Source organism: Acomys russatus, chromosome 19 (genome assembly GCF_903995435.1).
Source record: "Acomys russatus chromosome 19, mAcoRus1.1, whole genome shotgun sequence".
NCBI classification, from domain to species: domain Eukaryota; kingdom Metazoa; phylum Chordata; class Mammalia; order Rodentia; family Muridae; genus Acomys; species Acomys russatus.
Window position 1 is genome coordinate 13757925 of NC_067155.1, and position 15447 is coordinate 13773371.

The 15447-nt window shown below is 52.0% G+C and overlaps 1 protein-coding gene across 1 annotated transcript; it reads left to right on the forward strand.

Annotated features, from left to right (window-relative positions):
• Positions 1-3122: 3122 nt before the first annotated feature.
• On the forward strand, positions 3123-14289 carry Rtn2 (reticulon 2). The gene is made up of 10 exons (XM_051162514.1): positions 3123-3261; positions 7016-7060; positions 7139-7609; positions 7703-7963; positions 11753-11960; positions 12430-12568; positions 12698-12767; positions 12977-13023; positions 13964-14022; positions 14164-14289. The coding sequence occupies exons 1-10, from the start codon at positions 3228-3230 to the stop codon at positions 14243-14245; spliced, it is 1416 nt and encodes a 471-aa protein (XP_051018471.1). The 5' UTR covers positions 3123-3227; the 3' UTR covers positions 14246-14289.
• The last annotated feature ends 1158 nt before the right edge of the window (positions 14290-15447 follow it).

Consider the following 15447-nt stretch of genomic DNA (forward strand, 5'->3'; position numbering starts at 1 on the left):
CCTCCTGCCGCCAAGGGATCAGAAAGGTTCCCTCACCTCCCCGCCTCCCCTAATCTCTCTTCTGTGAGACTTTAAACCAAGTAAATCTCTTTCCTGTCGCTTGACCTGGCCTCAAATCGGGTCACTAAGAGGTGTATTCCTGAGTTTCTTCTTTCCCGCACTTTCAAACAAACAACAGCAAAAACAAACAAAAAATCCGGGCTTAGTCTGGGTCAGGTGCTGGGGGGATAAGAGCAAGTTATTTGCATTTTTGCTTATAGGTATAAGACATCGTTTAAGAGTTTATTCGTTTTGTTGTTGTTGTTGTTGTTTTTCTTCGAGACAGAATTTCTCTGTGTAACTATAGCCCTGGCTGGCCTGGACTCGATTTATAGACCAGGCTGGCCTCGAACTCACAGTGATCCACCTGCCTCTGCCTCCCGAGTGCTGGGATTAAAGGAGTGCGCTACCACATCCGGCAAAGGTTTATTACACTCATTTTTACACTCATTTAATGTGTGTACTGGTCAGATGGCAACTCCGCTTCCACTATGAGGGTCCTGGGGCTCGAACTCAGGTCGTCAGGCTTGGCAGCAAATCGTGTTTACCCATTGAGCCCTGTCACAGGTCACACACTATTTTACATGGCCACTTATTTATTTAGTTATTAGTTATTTAGTTAGTTATTTTTTGGATTTTCGAGACTGGGTCTATTTATGTAGGTAACCCTGGCTGTCTTAGACCTCACTCTGTAGATCAAACTGTCCTGGAACTCACAGAGATCTGTCTGCTTCTGCTTCCTGAGTGTCAGGATCAAAGGCATGTGCCACTACTGCCCAGCTATTATTATTGTTGTTGTTGTTGTTATTATTATTATCGCCATCATCAGTGTTCCGTTTTTTTGTTTGTTGTTTTTGAGACAGGGTCTCTCTGTGTAGCCTTGGCTATCCTGAACTCGCTTTGTAGACCAGGCTGGCCTCGAACTCACAGCACTCCATCTGCTTCTGCCTCCCGAGTGCTGGGATTAAAGTTGTGTGTGCCACCACGCCCAGCTCATCATCGGTTTTTGAGACAGGGTCTCGCTATGTAGCCTTGACTAGCTTGGAAATCACTATGTAAACCAAGCTCTCAAAGTCAGAGAACTGCCTGCCTCTGCTTTCTGAGTGCTGGGATAAAAGACTTGTCCACCACAGGTGGCTTTTTTTTTTTTTTTTCTTGCACTTTGCTTTTAGATTTATTTATTTTATGTGTATGGGTGTTTTGTCCACATGTATGTGTGTGCACCATATGTGTGCACGATATTCTTGGAGGCCGGAAAAGAGAGTCAGATCCCTTGGGACTGAGTTGCAAAACTGTTGTGAGCTGCCACATGGGTGCTGGGGATTGAACCCGGGTTCTCTTTAAGAACACCAAGTGCTCTTAACTACTGAAGGAACACTTGACCCCTACGCCTAGTGCCCAGCTTTTATGCGACCAATTTAGAAAAGAGGAAACCGAATTACAGAAAAAAGGAAGCTGTGTTGCAGGCCCGGTGACCTCTAGAACTGGTGTCCTCAACCAAAGGGTCTCCTTCCGGTCCTAGATTGTCTAAACCAAAGCTCCAGCCACTCCAGTGGGGCCAAGTGCCAGCTCGCGAACGGCTTCGTTTCATTTTTGTTCAAGCCAGATCCTCGTGTTGCCCAGACTGAACTCAGACTCGCTGTTGTAGCCGAGGCTGGCCTTGAACACCTCATCTTCCTGCTTCTGCCTTGTAGGTACTGGCTAGCCGGATGTTGTGTTATAGGCCTTTAAGGCCAGCACTTGAGAAGAGGAACAGGAAGTTCAAGGCCGTCTTAGGCTGCATAAAGCCCTGTCTGAAACAAAACAAAACAAACCTAACAATAATACCTTAAAAGCCATAGCTGTCCTCTCTCCAAATCATGATCGATCGGCTTACCGACGTCACCTTCCTCTCATCTCCGGACCTATCTATGACATCATGCTATTACTGTTGTTTCAGCCACATCTGTGTTTAAGTCTCCCTCCGTGCCTCAAAAGTTTTCAGTGCCTTGTGGGCAAGAAGGCCCAATGGGGTAAAAGTCCTTTGCCTGATGACTTGAGTTTGGTCCCCGAAATCCGCACGGTAAAGAGAGGGAATCTCGGCACCTGGTGTTGGCCAGACCTACCTGGGAGAGGAGTTGAGGATGGATGTGGTTGATAATCCCAGCACTCGGGAGGCAGAGGCAGACGGATCGCTGTGCGTTCGAGGCCAGCCTGGGCTACAAAGCGAGTCTGGGACAGCCAAGGCTACACAGAGAAACCCTGTCTCGAAAAAACCAAAAAAAAAAAAGAAGAAGAAGAAGAAGAAGAGTCAAGCTAGAAGCTGGGCGGTGGTGGTGCACCCCTTTAATCCAGCACTCGGGAGGCAAAGGCCGGTGGATCGCTGTGAGTTCGAGGTCAGCCTGGTCTACAAAGTGAGTCCAGGACGGCCAAGGCTACACAGAGAAACCCTGTCTCCAAAAAAATAAATAAATAAAATAAAAAGTCAGAATAAGAGTTTTGTCTAATTTGTTTATAGTGTGTCTCTCTGGGGCCTAGAATAGTGCCTGTCTCGCCACATGGGTTCAGTGAATGAATGTTGAGAAAATGAACGCACAGAAACTTCTCAAGGCTCCTTCTTTGAAGACTGAGAATAAGCTTCCTGGGTATGTATGTGTGAGTGAAGGAGAGTGACCTACACACATACACACACAAACACACAAGTAAGTGTAAAAATAAGTTTTATGTTTGTGTACTTTCCCCCGCCCCCTTCATGCCATCTGCAAGTCTAGGCCTCTCTCAATGGCATCCCTAGATCCGCCCGAAAGCTCTCTTATCCTCGTGCGCATCCTCTGGGCACTCTCTCCAGCTCCTCCCTTCCACCCAAGCCCCGCCCACTCCCTCTACAGGCCGCACCCACCCGAGATCCAGACTCCTCTCTTTAGAACGGAGGCCCCGCCCTCCATGCCCTCAAGCCCCGCCCCTCCTCTCCAGGCCCCGCCCCCGAGCCCCGCGCTGCAGTGCCTGCTCCTCCGCGGCCCCGCCCTCCCGCGCCGTGCGGAGCAAAGGGCGGCGGCGGCGGCGGTGCCGGTGGCGGCGGCTGCTGGAGCAGCCGGGGAGGAGGATGGCGGCGGCGTCGTGGACGCGGCGGAGATGAGCGCCCGTGGCCCCAGGCCCAGGGCGGCGCTGCCGGAGTGGGCGGGGGTCCCGATGCAGGCCCGAGGGGGGCCATGGGGCAGGTCCTGCCGGTCTTCGCCCACTGCAGTGAGTATGGAGAGGCTCGGGCCTGGTGTAGGGCGCAGAAACCCGAGTGGGGTCCTCCTCGGGTCTCCATCTTCCGCGCGCCTACTCGAGGGAGAGACGGGCTGCAGGGAAGGAGACAAAGGAATCCCTCCCCTCCCCCTCGCGCTTTGGCGGCAACTGGGGCGTCCTGACCCAGAGAACCCGGTGCATTGGGGTGGAGGTGGCGGGTGGCGGGGTGTGAAGATGTCATCGAGATCGCGGGCTGGGGTCGCGCGGGGCGCAGGGTTGGGTTGCCCCGCCCAGTCATAGAAGGAGCAGGCGCGTGGGGAGCTGTCCCCGGCCCTGGTGCTGGCCGCAGCTCCACGGGTTGAGTCTGGATGGAATAGAAGGATCCAACTCCTCCTCAGCATCCCCATTTAATATTTTCATCCTCATGATCTGCCCAAAAGGCACTCCTAATGTCATCCTGGGTGCCTGACCCCCTGTCCCCAGAAAACAGCCACCCTTGGGCTGCTGCCAAGACTACTGAGTCTTTAGCGGGCTTTTCCGCTCGTAGTAAGCGGCTGAAGATCCCACTCCTTTTCAGGCCCCTGCTTGCCCAAGTGAGGACATGAGATGCGAGTAGGGGGGGGTCCGGTTTCGGTTTTCGAAGGCTGTCGAGGGTCTCCTGTGTGCAGAGCCCCTAAGCTAGGGTCGAGGGGCTGGCTTCGCGGTTCCAAATCCTTCGTCTGATCCTGCTCAAATCGGAGGCGTGGGCTCCCGCAGTCAGACGGTGTTTACCATCCTGCATCCCACACGGGGTGCTTCTGACAGCTGGGGATGCCGACGCCAGCAGATCTAGCCACTTTGCACGTCTTGGGTATCCAGATGCCCAGGTTCTGAGAAATGTGTGGTTTGGACATTTTTAGTTTTACCCTCCTCCTCCTCCTCCCCCTCCTCCTCCTCCTCCTCCCTCCCTCCCTCCCCCCCCCTCCGTCCAAAAACCTTGTCTTTAGCTGAAACCACAAGGGGAGACCCTTCAGGCCTGTCCTCAGTCGCACCTCTCTTGTCCCCATCTATAATCTGTCCCTACCATCACTCTCCTCCATTTACCCCTTCACAGCCCTCTGTTCCTCATCTAATCTCAGGCTTTGTGCCGACTTTCCCCTTCCGTCTGGGAGGCTTCTCCGCGGGGCGTCTGCGCGACTACTGCTTTCCTTCAGGTCTGAGGTCTGATGCTACCAGAAAAGCCTTGGATACCATCTTGTGTCCGGTGGCACCCCACCACCCTTCCCTTGTTTGACTCGGTGTTTTATGGGCTCTTCCGCGGGGTGTAACTTTATGGAGTCAGGAGTTCTGTCTAATTTGTTGATAATGTACCCTTCTGGGGCCCTGGGACAGTGCCTAACACATAACCTGTGCTAGGTGAATAGATGTTGAACGAATGAATGAATGGAAACTTCCCAAGGCGAGATTAAGCTTCCACGTAGGGCTGGGACTGTGTGTGCTGTATAGGCAACCGTCTGAGGTTAACCTTGAACTCTCGATCCTCCCGCTCCAACCTCTCCCATGTGCATTACAGGCATTACCAGCACTCACCATCACAACCTGTTTATTTGATGTCGGAGATGCAACCCGGTGCTTTGTGTACTGTAAGCGAGCACTGCATCCTTGACCCTGGATCAGACGTCTCTCCGCTTCCATGTTCCTCCCATCCTCCTCTTCCTTTTCTGTTTCTTTAATGAATTTCATTTATGCTTAATTTTATTTATTTTATGCGTATGCGAACTCTATTTGCATATACACCTGCAGGCTAGAAGTGGGATCAGATCCTATTACAGACGGTTGTGGACCACCATGTGGCTGCTGGGAATTGAACTCAGGAACTCTGGAAGAACAGCCAGTGCTCCTAACTGCTGAGCCGTCTTTCCAGCCCCCTAATTTTTAAATTTTGATTTTTTTTTCCCCCGAGACAGGGTCTCTCTGTGTAGCCTTGGCTGTCCTGGACTTGCTTTGTAGACCAGGCTGGCCTCGAACTCACAGCGATCCGCCTGCCTCTGCCTCCCGAGTGCCGGGGTTGTATGCTATGTTGCCTTCACGTTCAGCTATGCACCACATTCGTGCAGTGCCCTCTGAGGCCAGAAGAGGGCGTTTGATCCCTTACAATGGTTCTCAACCTCCCTGATGCTTTAATACAGTTCCTCATGTTGTGGTGACCTCCAAACTACAAAGGTATTTTCGTTGCTTCTTCGTAACTGTAATCTTCCGACTGTTACGAATTGTCATGTGAATATCTGATACACAAATGTTTTTTTTTAAATACTTTATTTAATTTTAATTTATGTGCGTTGGTGTGAAGGTGTCCGATCTTGGATTTACAGACAGTTGTGAGCTGCCATGTGGGTGCTGGGAATTGAACCCGGGTCCTTTGGAAGAGCAGGCAGCGCTCTTAACCACTGGGCCATCTCTCCAGCCCCACACAAATGGTCTTAGGAGACCCGGTTTGACACCCTTTAAGGGGTCTTGATGCACAGATTGAGAATGAGAACCGTTGTCTTAGCTACAGATGGTTGTGAGCTGCCCTGTGGGTGCTTGGAATCGAACCTGGGTCCTTTGCAAGAGCAACAGGTGGTCTTAGAGAAAGCCATCTCTCCAGTCCCTCCCTTCCCCTCCAGCCCCTCCCTTTTTCCTCTTCCTCCTCCCCGCTCTATTCATATGGGCTGACAAGCTGGTAAGTGATCCACTCTCCCAAGCCTTGGCTGCCCTGGACTCACTCTGTAGACCATGCTGGCCTCGAACTCACAGCAATCCACCTGCCTCTGCCTCCCGAGTTCCGGGAATTAAAGATGTGCGCCACCACCGCCACCAAGCCCTTTTTGCTTTTTACTTTGAAACAATCTTGCTAACTTGCCCAGGCAGGCCTTGAACTTGTGGCCCTCCTATTTCAGTCTTCAATAGTGACATCAGGCCTGCAGCTCTGAGCTTCTGGCATCAATGTCCCTACTGTTTTACAGCCTGTATACAGAATGTGAAACGGACTACCACTCAAATATTCTTTTTTTTTTTTTTTTTTTGGTTTTTCGAGACAGGGTCTCTCTATATTAGCCTTGGCTGTCCTGGACTCACTTTGTAGACCAGGTTGGCCTCGAACTCACAGCGATCCGCCCGCCTCTGCCTCCCTAGTGCTGGGATTAAAGGCGTGCACCACCAGGCCCGGCATCCACTCAAATATTCTAAGATTTCTTAAATTCATTCCAACAATCCAGGCCTCCTGCACTTGGTGCACTTCCCTGATTAAATTTTTATGGTGGCGCACGCCTATAATCCCAGTACACGGGAGGCAGAGGCAGGCGGATCACTGTGAGTTAGAGGCCAGCCTGGTCTACCAAGGCTACACAGAGAAACCCTGTCTCGGAAAGAGAGAGTGGGGCGGTTATATTTACTCTGGCCAGTGGTGGCATAGTTCTTTAATGCCAGCACTTGGGAGGCAGATCAGGTGGATCTCTGGGTTCGAGGCCAGCCTGGTCTACAGATTGAGTCCAGGACAGCCACAGCTACAAATAGAAACCTTGGTGTGTGGGAGCAGGGGATGGGGGGGCGTGTGTGTGTGTGTGTGTGTGTGTGTGTGTGTGTGTGTGTGTGTACAGACTCTGGGTCCTGTGTGTGGAGGTCAGAGGTCAACTTTAGAGAGGCAGGTAGACAGGTTAGTAGCATGCACCTGCTGAGCCACAACAGCTCGTGCCTGTGATTTAAACCGTCTGTAGATTCTAGAATCTTCCTTTCTTTCCCATTACAGAAGAAGCTCCGTCTACAGCCTCTTCTACCCCGGATTCCACAGAAGGTAAGTGAGTGGGTGGACAGGAAGCGGGTGTCACTTCTGGGTGCTTCCAAGAGGCTGAGATCCCTCCTTCCACGGCAGGAGGGAATGACGACTCGGATTTTCGGGAGCTGCACACAGCCCGGGAATTCTCAGAGGACGAGGAGGAGGAGACCACATCGCAGGACTGGGGCACCCCCAGGGAGCTGACCTTTTCCTACATCGCCTTCGACGGCTTGGTGGGCTCTGGGAACCGTAGAGACTCAATTGCCCGTCGCCCCCGGCCCCAGGGACGTTCAGTCTCAGAACCAAGGGACCCACCCCCACAGCCCGGCCTGGGTGACAGCTTGGAAAGCATCCCTAGCCTAAGCCAGTCCCCAGAGCCGGGGCGCCACGGTGACCCCGACACCGTGCCTCCAGCTGAGCGCCCACTGGAGGACCTGAGGCTGAGGCTGGACCAGCTGGGCTGGGCTGCCCGGAGTGCGGGATCCGGGGAGGATTCGGCCACCAGCAGCTCCACCCCGCTGGAAAACGAGGAGCCTGATGGATTGGAGGCCCGCGACACGGGGGAAGGTGAGACCTCAGAGATGCATGGAAGGGGTGTGGCTAACCAGGATAGTCCCAAGAGGAAAGCTCATGGCCTTCTCTCTCTGTGTGTGACACCAGAGACGAACCTGGAACTCGGACTTGCTCAGCCTCTACATTCGCAACTTGAGGTCCTGACTCCTCATCCTAGCCCCAGCTCCGGGACCCCGCGGGCGCACACCCCATCCCCACCGAGGTCTCGAGATTCTAACTCCGGTCCTGAGGAGCCTCTGATGAACGAGGAAGAAGAGCACTGGCGGCTGCTGGAGCAGGAGCCAATCACGGCACGACGCCTCGATGGCGCAGACCAATCAGAATTCACGTTGGAGCCGCTTCTTCTAGGTGAGCGGTTTGTGAGCATAGGGTGGTCCCCTCTTGGCAACAGGAGGCCTTGTACATCCGGACGGAGGTGGAGAGATTTGCACTTAAATGTGACAGACCAGCTTGGCACGGGACCCAAGGATAGTGGAGATGGGAGTCCCCCAAAACTCCCTTTACCTGAGAATATGTACTTCGGGGAGTTCTCCCCAACAACACACATTCACACTGGTAACTAATTCCGGGGTCCCCCCCTACACTCTAGGCAAGTGCTGTACCACTCATCTCTAATCCTCTTCACCTTTTATTTTATTTTATTTTATTTTATTTATTTTTTATTTTCGAGACAGGGTTTCTCTGTGTAGCCTTGGCTGTCCTGGACTCACTCTGTAGACCATGCTGGCCTCGAACTCACAGCGATCTGCCTGCCTCTGCCTCCCAAGTGCTGGGATTAAAGGCGTGCGCCACCACGCCCGGCTCACCTTTTATTTTGAGGGAAGGTAGAGCTAAGCAGCCAGAGTGGCATTGGGTCTTTCTATACAGTTCCCTACCTGCCCACAAAATCAGGGATCCTTGGGACACCGAGATTGGGTGCTGCCAATAAATGAATCCTCCCTTTTACAGAGTGCTCCATCTAGAAAGCTGAATCTGCCCGTGGGACTCTTTAAAAAATTCTTTAATTAACTAGATGGGGCATTGTGGCATATAACTTTAATCTCAGTACTTGGGAGGCAGAGGCAGGTGGGTCTTGGTGAATTTGAGGCCAACCTGGTCTATAAAGTAATTTCTGGTCTAGCTCAGGGTATATTGTGAGACCCTGTCTCAAAAGTGTTTTTAATTAATTTATTGTATGCAGGTGTGTGTGTATGTGCGCATGTGTGCTAAATACAGGCATTTGCAAATCATGTCAAGTCTGTAGAGGTCAAAGGACAACCTTTTTTGTTTGTTTTTGTTTTTGTTTTTCGAGACAGGGTTTCTCTGTGTCGCCTTGGCTGTCCTGGACTCACTTTGTAAGCCAGGCTGGCCTCGAACTCACAGTGATCCGCCTGCCTCTGAGTGCTAGGATTATAGGCATTAGCCACCATGCCCAGCTTGTCTTTGTTTTTCAGGACTGGTTTTCTCTGTGTAGCCTTGGCTGTCCTGGAACTTAACTCTGTCAACCAGGCTGGCCTCGAGCTCAGAGAGATCTGCCTCTTGAGGGCTTAGATTAAATGTGTGTGTCGGGCTGGAGAGATGGAAGAAAGAAAGAAAGAAAAGACAAAACAAAAACAAAACCTTTTACTCAGCCGGGTGTTGAAGAGGAATGCTCACTTTTAATCCCAGCAGGAAAAAGAGGCAGTTTTTTCTTTGTTTTTTGTGTGTTTGAGGTGAGCCTGGTCTACATAGTAAGTTCTAGGACAGTCAGGGCTGTGTGGAGAAACCCTACCTCAAATAAACCAAATAAAAATTTAGAAATAAAAAAGCAAAGCAAACGAATAAACAAAAACCCTCTACTTGGGCCAGACATGTTGAGGAACCCTCACATTTAATCCCAGCTCTAGGAGGCAGGTGCATTTTTGTGAGCGCCAGCGCTTTTACAGCAAGACTTTGTCTCAAAAACAAAACATTCTGCTTCTCCCTAGATGTAACTATTGGTCATTTGTAAGTAGACTCCTTTTAAAAAGCCTGGGCCTCCAGGAACAGCAAGCAGTTGGTTAAAGACCTCTCCTTGTCTGTTTACAAAGTTCCAATTTGGGAATTGTCCCCACCTCTCCAGACAGCCATTGGTTGGATACAAAGGGGGCCCTTCCCCTCTGCTCTTTCCCTCGGGTCCCCATCAAGTGGGCAAAATCCCCAGGAGCCGGGCGTCCGCAGCCGCTCTCTTGGAGCCGAGATGGGTAGTAAAGGTGGGCTTGTTGGATGGCCTGGAACCGGGGTCCGGGAGCTGAGCAAAGGGGTTCAGACTCCTCCTTCCCTCCCTTCGGTCTGGGGCATGATTTCCTCCTGGGACTTGTCAGAGACGCATGCTGGGGCTGGGGCGGCGTATCAGGGGGGAGGCCTCCTTGGGAGGACGTTGAGGGGACTTGGGGTCCCCTCTTCAAGGCAGAACTTTGGGGCCCAGGAGCAGAGAGGCTCCCATCCCCCAGCCTTGTGTCCTGGCTACGGGGCGGGCGCTGTCACTCACGGTGGGACGTGCCAGCACAGCTGTGTGTGGAAGGCCCCCTCCCCCTAGCGTGCCTAAACTTAGCCCCTCCCCTCCCCCACCCACTGGTATCTGTCTAGAGAGACAGACTGGTATCTGCTCCCCCTCACCCATCCCCCACCACCCCCCACCCCGCTACCCCCACCCCACCCGGACCCCGCGCATTAGGGAAGGAAGCCTCCTCTTTAGTGTTTGTCTGGGAGATTAAATATATAAGGAGTGTTCAGATGTGAGGGAGGAGCAGCGGGCCTGGCCACGCAGTGAGGGTGGGAGAGAGAAGGAAATGCTGGGAGCTCACATGGGTGTGGCTTCTTGGGAGCACTGTGCAGGTTTAGGTGGATAAGATGACCCCTTGCTTAGCTGGGCTACACAGAGAAACCCTGTCTCGAAAAAGGTCCCCAACCAGGGCCTCAGGCCTAGCTTGGGAAGAGGACACAATCTCTGGGAGGGGTCAGTACGCGTTTAGGGTTCAGAATATAAGGTGCTGTAACTATAAACTTAGGACTTAAAAAAAAAAATTTTAGATCAGCCGGGCGCGGTGGCGCACGCCTGTCGTCCCAGCACTCGGGAGGCAGAGGCAGGTGGATCGCTATGAGTTCCAGGCCAGCCTGCTCTACAAAGCGAGTCCAGGACAGCCAGGGCTACACGAAGAAACTTTGTCTCAGAAAAACAAACAAAAGCCAAAAAACAACAATGTTTTGGCAACTAGGTATAGTGGCTTCCGCCTGTCAGCCCAGCTCCTGGGAGACAGAGGCAGGAGGATGGCTGTAAGTTCCAGGCCAGGCAAGGCTACATAGTAAGATCCCACCACAGAAAAAGAACTCACCACCAACAACAAAATTGTTCGTCTTCCTTATGAGCGAGACAATTTTACACCATTAAAAGAATAGGGACCAGGCTTACCCAAGTGATTTCCAACCCTGGGGTGTATTTCAGAAATAGACACATGCAGAGGTGAGCATATTCATAGAAAGAGAGGGGGCCCCGAAACAAAATGAATGACCCCCATGTTCAATTCAGAGTTGAATAAAATGAAAAAAAAAAAAAAAAAAGTCACAGTAGAGTATTGTGTGGCCCTTTAACCCCGGAGCCAGGCATGGTGCCACACAGCTTTAATTGCAGCACTCCGGAGCCAGAGGCAAGCGAATTTCTGTGAGTTCAAGGCCACCTTGGTGTACATAGCAAGGTCCATAACAGCTAGCACTATATAGTGAGACCCTAACAAGCAAACAAATAAGGCTGGTCAGGGAGATAGATAGATAGATAGATAGATAGATAGATAGATAGATAGATAGATAGATAGATACCAGTGGTCGGTGATATAGTTCAGTTGGCAGAGCACAGAGCCCTAAGTGTGAGCCTCAGCAGTTCTCGGCACCCAGGAAGTGGAGGCAGGAGGATTGCCTTGAATTTGGGCTACAGAGTAAGACTTAGTCTTTAAAAAAAAATAAAAGAAATTAAAAAGTTAATCAGGAGCTCAAGACCAGCCAGGGCTGCAGAGTTTGAAGTCAGCCTTAGGTCCACAGTGAGACCTTGTCTCTAAATATCAAACAAACAAACAAACAAACAAAGAAAAAAAGGGAGTCAGCTCGGTCAGGTCCAGGTCCCAGCCACTGTCCTTTTCTCCACAGTGGCAGACTTGCTGTATTGGAAGGACACCAGGACGTCAGGAGCCGTCTTCACGGGCCTCATGGCCTCTCTCCTCTGCCTCCTGCACTTTAGCATCGTGTCCGTGGCTGCACACCTGGCCCTGTTGGGTCTCTGTGCCACCATCTCTCTCAGGGTTTACCGCAAAGTGCTGCAGGCCGTGCACCGGGGCGATGGCGCCAACCCTTTCCAGTGAGAGCTCCTGGCCCAGCCCAGCTGACCATCCAATTGTGATCCTTGACCTCAACTCATCTTTTTTCATTCAGATCACGAACCCTGGTCCCCTGTGAGCCCTTGAATCCCTTTTAAAGTCCTAAAATTGACTAGCCCTTTCTATAAGAATTCTCTGGGCTGGAGAGATGGCTCAGAGGTTAAGAGCACCAATTGCTCTTCCAGAGAGGTCTTGAGTTCAGTTCCCAGAAACCACATGGTGGCTCACAACCATCCATAAATGAGATCTGGTGCCCTCTTCTGGCGGGCAGGTGTACGTGCAGCCATAGCACTGTATACACAATAAATAAATCTTTAAAAACATTTTTTTTTCAGCCCCAACTCGATTTTACCAACCACCCCATTCTCTCCCTTGTTAAAGCCATTTGGCCAAGCCTGAGCCCCACCCACATTCCGAGTCACCCCCACACTCCTTTACCCATCCCTCTAGGGCCTACCTGGACATGGACCTGACCCTGACTCGCGAGCAGACAGAACGCTTGTCCCAGCAGATTGCCTCCCAGGTGGTCACCACAGCCAAACAGCTGCGGCATTTCTTCCTGGTGGAAGACCTGGTGGATTCTCTCAAGGTACCACACCCCTCCCCCATCCCCTGCCCCCAAACTGCTCCGGGATTCTCAACTCCCTTCCTCTGTGCCTGCGGTGGGGGTGGGGCACAGCACGCGTAGGTCTTTCTGACACTGAGCCGAACCCCACAGCTAGCTCTGCTCTTCTACATCTTGACCTTTGTGGGAGCCATCTTCAACGGCTTGACTCTTGTCATCCTAGGTGAGCTGGGAAGGCTGAGGGGGAGGGGAGAGGAAGGGAGAAGATGGGAGGGGAGGGGAGGAAAGGGGAGGGGGTTGTTGAGGTCTGATGAGGGGCGGGTTCCCGTTGGAGCTGCCCATCAGCTAGGAAAACCTGATATATTCCCTCTCTCTCTCTCTCTCTCTCTCTCTCTCTCTCTCTCTCTCTCTCTCCCCTCTCTCTCTCTCTAGGAGTGGTCGCTTTGTTCACGGTCCCTCTTCTATACAGAGAACATCAGGTGAGTAGGGCAGGCTCTCTGTTGTCCACACGGAAGCCCAAAACAGGCCGTATTACTGCCTCCTTCTAGAGTGGGGGTCCGGGTGAGGGTGGGGTCCCACAGCCATTATGGCCCAGGCCGACTCAGGAGCTCTGTGGCCACCCAGCACTCCAGAGAGTGGAGCAGGAAGATGTTACAAGTTCTAGACCAGCCTACCCAGACTCTACCAGTGACGGCCTTGCTGGGTACGGCACATGGCTCGAGGAAGGGAGGTAACAGATTTCACAGGCAAAAGGGTCCAGCCTGTGGAAGGCCATGGGTGCAATGCTAATGCCACAAAATAAATAAATAAATAAATAAATAAGTAAATAAATAAAAGAAAGAAAGAAGGTTAAAATTCATATTAAACTACTGTTGCTCCCAGCTTGGAGCACGGGCGAAACTGCTGACCCTGCTGCTTGAACCTCAGTTCTAAGAAGATGTGTGGGTGAAACCTTAACAGTCTGAGAACCTTGGAGACTGAGGTTCAAAGCCAGTTAGAGCTCTGTAGCAAAGCCCTGGCTAAAAAGCTAAAAAGGCAGGCTGAGGATGTCGCGCAATTAATATCGGCCTTGCCTGGCATTGCCTGGCATGCGTGAAGGCCCAGGTTCGATCCCTAGCAATGGATCAAACCAAGTGTGGTGGTGCACACCTGTAATCCTAGCACTTAGGCGTTACAGATAGTTCGATGCCAGCCTCTGCTACGTTGCATGGTTGTGGCCAGACTGGGCTACATGAGACCCTGTCTCAAAACAACAAAGGCAGAAAAGGTCAGGTACGGTTCTGGTGGTTGAAACTGGAGCGGTGGGTCCCACGCCCTCTTCTGATTTGGGACCAGAAGACCACCGGGAAGGCACTGTCCCACATCAATTACCCACAACCCCTTGCAATTCCCCCATTTGTCTCTTTTTGGTCTCCCCAGGCCCAGGTCGACCAGTATGTGGGGTTGGTGACCAGTCAGTTGAGCCACATAAAAGCTAAGTAAGTTCATGAGGACGTGACGGCGAGGGGGGGCGGAGCCTGGGATATTTGTTGTTGTTTGGAGGTGTGCCGTCCTGTGCCGTGTCTGTCTCCCCTAAATCTCTTGTCGCACAGCACCTCACGGCCCCTTTGTTCCCACAGGATCCGAGCTAAGATCCCGGGGACAGGAACCCTTGCCTCAGCAGCATCTGCGGTCTCCGGATCCAAAGCCAAAGCCGAATAAGAGGGGTGTCTCTGCCCAAGGGACGCCTGTCCACACCCCAGCAGCCCTTTATTTCCCCGTGCATCCATCCACACCCTCTCCCACTCGGCCGAGCCAGTTCCCAGTGGGAAGTGCCCGAGCGACCCAGACTACATTTCCTAAGAGGCTCTGCTCTTAAGAGTCCAGGAAAGGCCATGCTCCTTGGCCCCGGAGCCTGCTGGGACTTGTAGTTGAATAGTCGGGACGCTGCCCTGCACTTCCGTGACCCGCCGCTGGAGGCGCCATGAGGGGTTGGTGTCTCTGAGGTCACCAACCCCTATTCTGGGGCTTTGCATGGGGCCCAGGCGAGCCCTGAGCTTGGATTTACACAGTAATAAAGACTGCTGTGGAAAATCCACGGCCTTCTGTGCTTTAAAACCCCTCCACTTCGGCCGGGCATGGTGACACACGCCTTTTAACTCCTCAGCACTCGGGAGGCAAAGGCAGGTGGAGTGAGTTTCAAGACAGTCAGGGCTATGTAGAGAGAGACCTTGTCTCAAAACAACAAAGAGAAATGACTGGGGGAATGCAAGATGGCTCGTCTAGGACGTGGTGATCTGAGTTGGGTCACCCAAATGCCCCCATGGTAGAAAGAACAGAAACCAGCCAGGCGGTGGTGGCCCACGCCTGTAATCCCAGCACTCGGGAGGCAGAGGCAGGCGGATCGCTGTGAGTTCGAGGCCAGCCTGGTCTACAAAGTGAGTCCAGGATGGCCAAGGCTACACAGAGAAACCCTGTCTCGAAAAACCAAAAAAAAAAGAAGAAGAAGAAGAAAGTCTTGACACTTCCGCATGTGTGACGTCGCTTACCTGCATTCACCCACTGCAAACATAAGTGTCATTTTAATAACTTCCAAAAAAAAAAAAAGTTAGAAAATAAATTCTTGGGGCTCTGGAAGAGCACCTACCTCCAAGCTGATCGCCAGAGTTCCATCTCTGGGAAACACATTGTGGAGGATCAGAAATGCCTCCTTCAAGTTGTTTAAATGTTTAAAAAGCCAGGCATGGGGGCTGGAGGGATGGGTCGGCAGTTAAGAGCACTCACTGTCTGTTCTTCCGGAGGACCTGAATTCAGTTCCCAGCAACCACATGGTGGCTCGTAACCATCTATAAGGTGATCCGGTGACCTTTTCTGGTGTGCAGGCATACATGCGGGCAGAACACTGCATATATAATAAATATTTT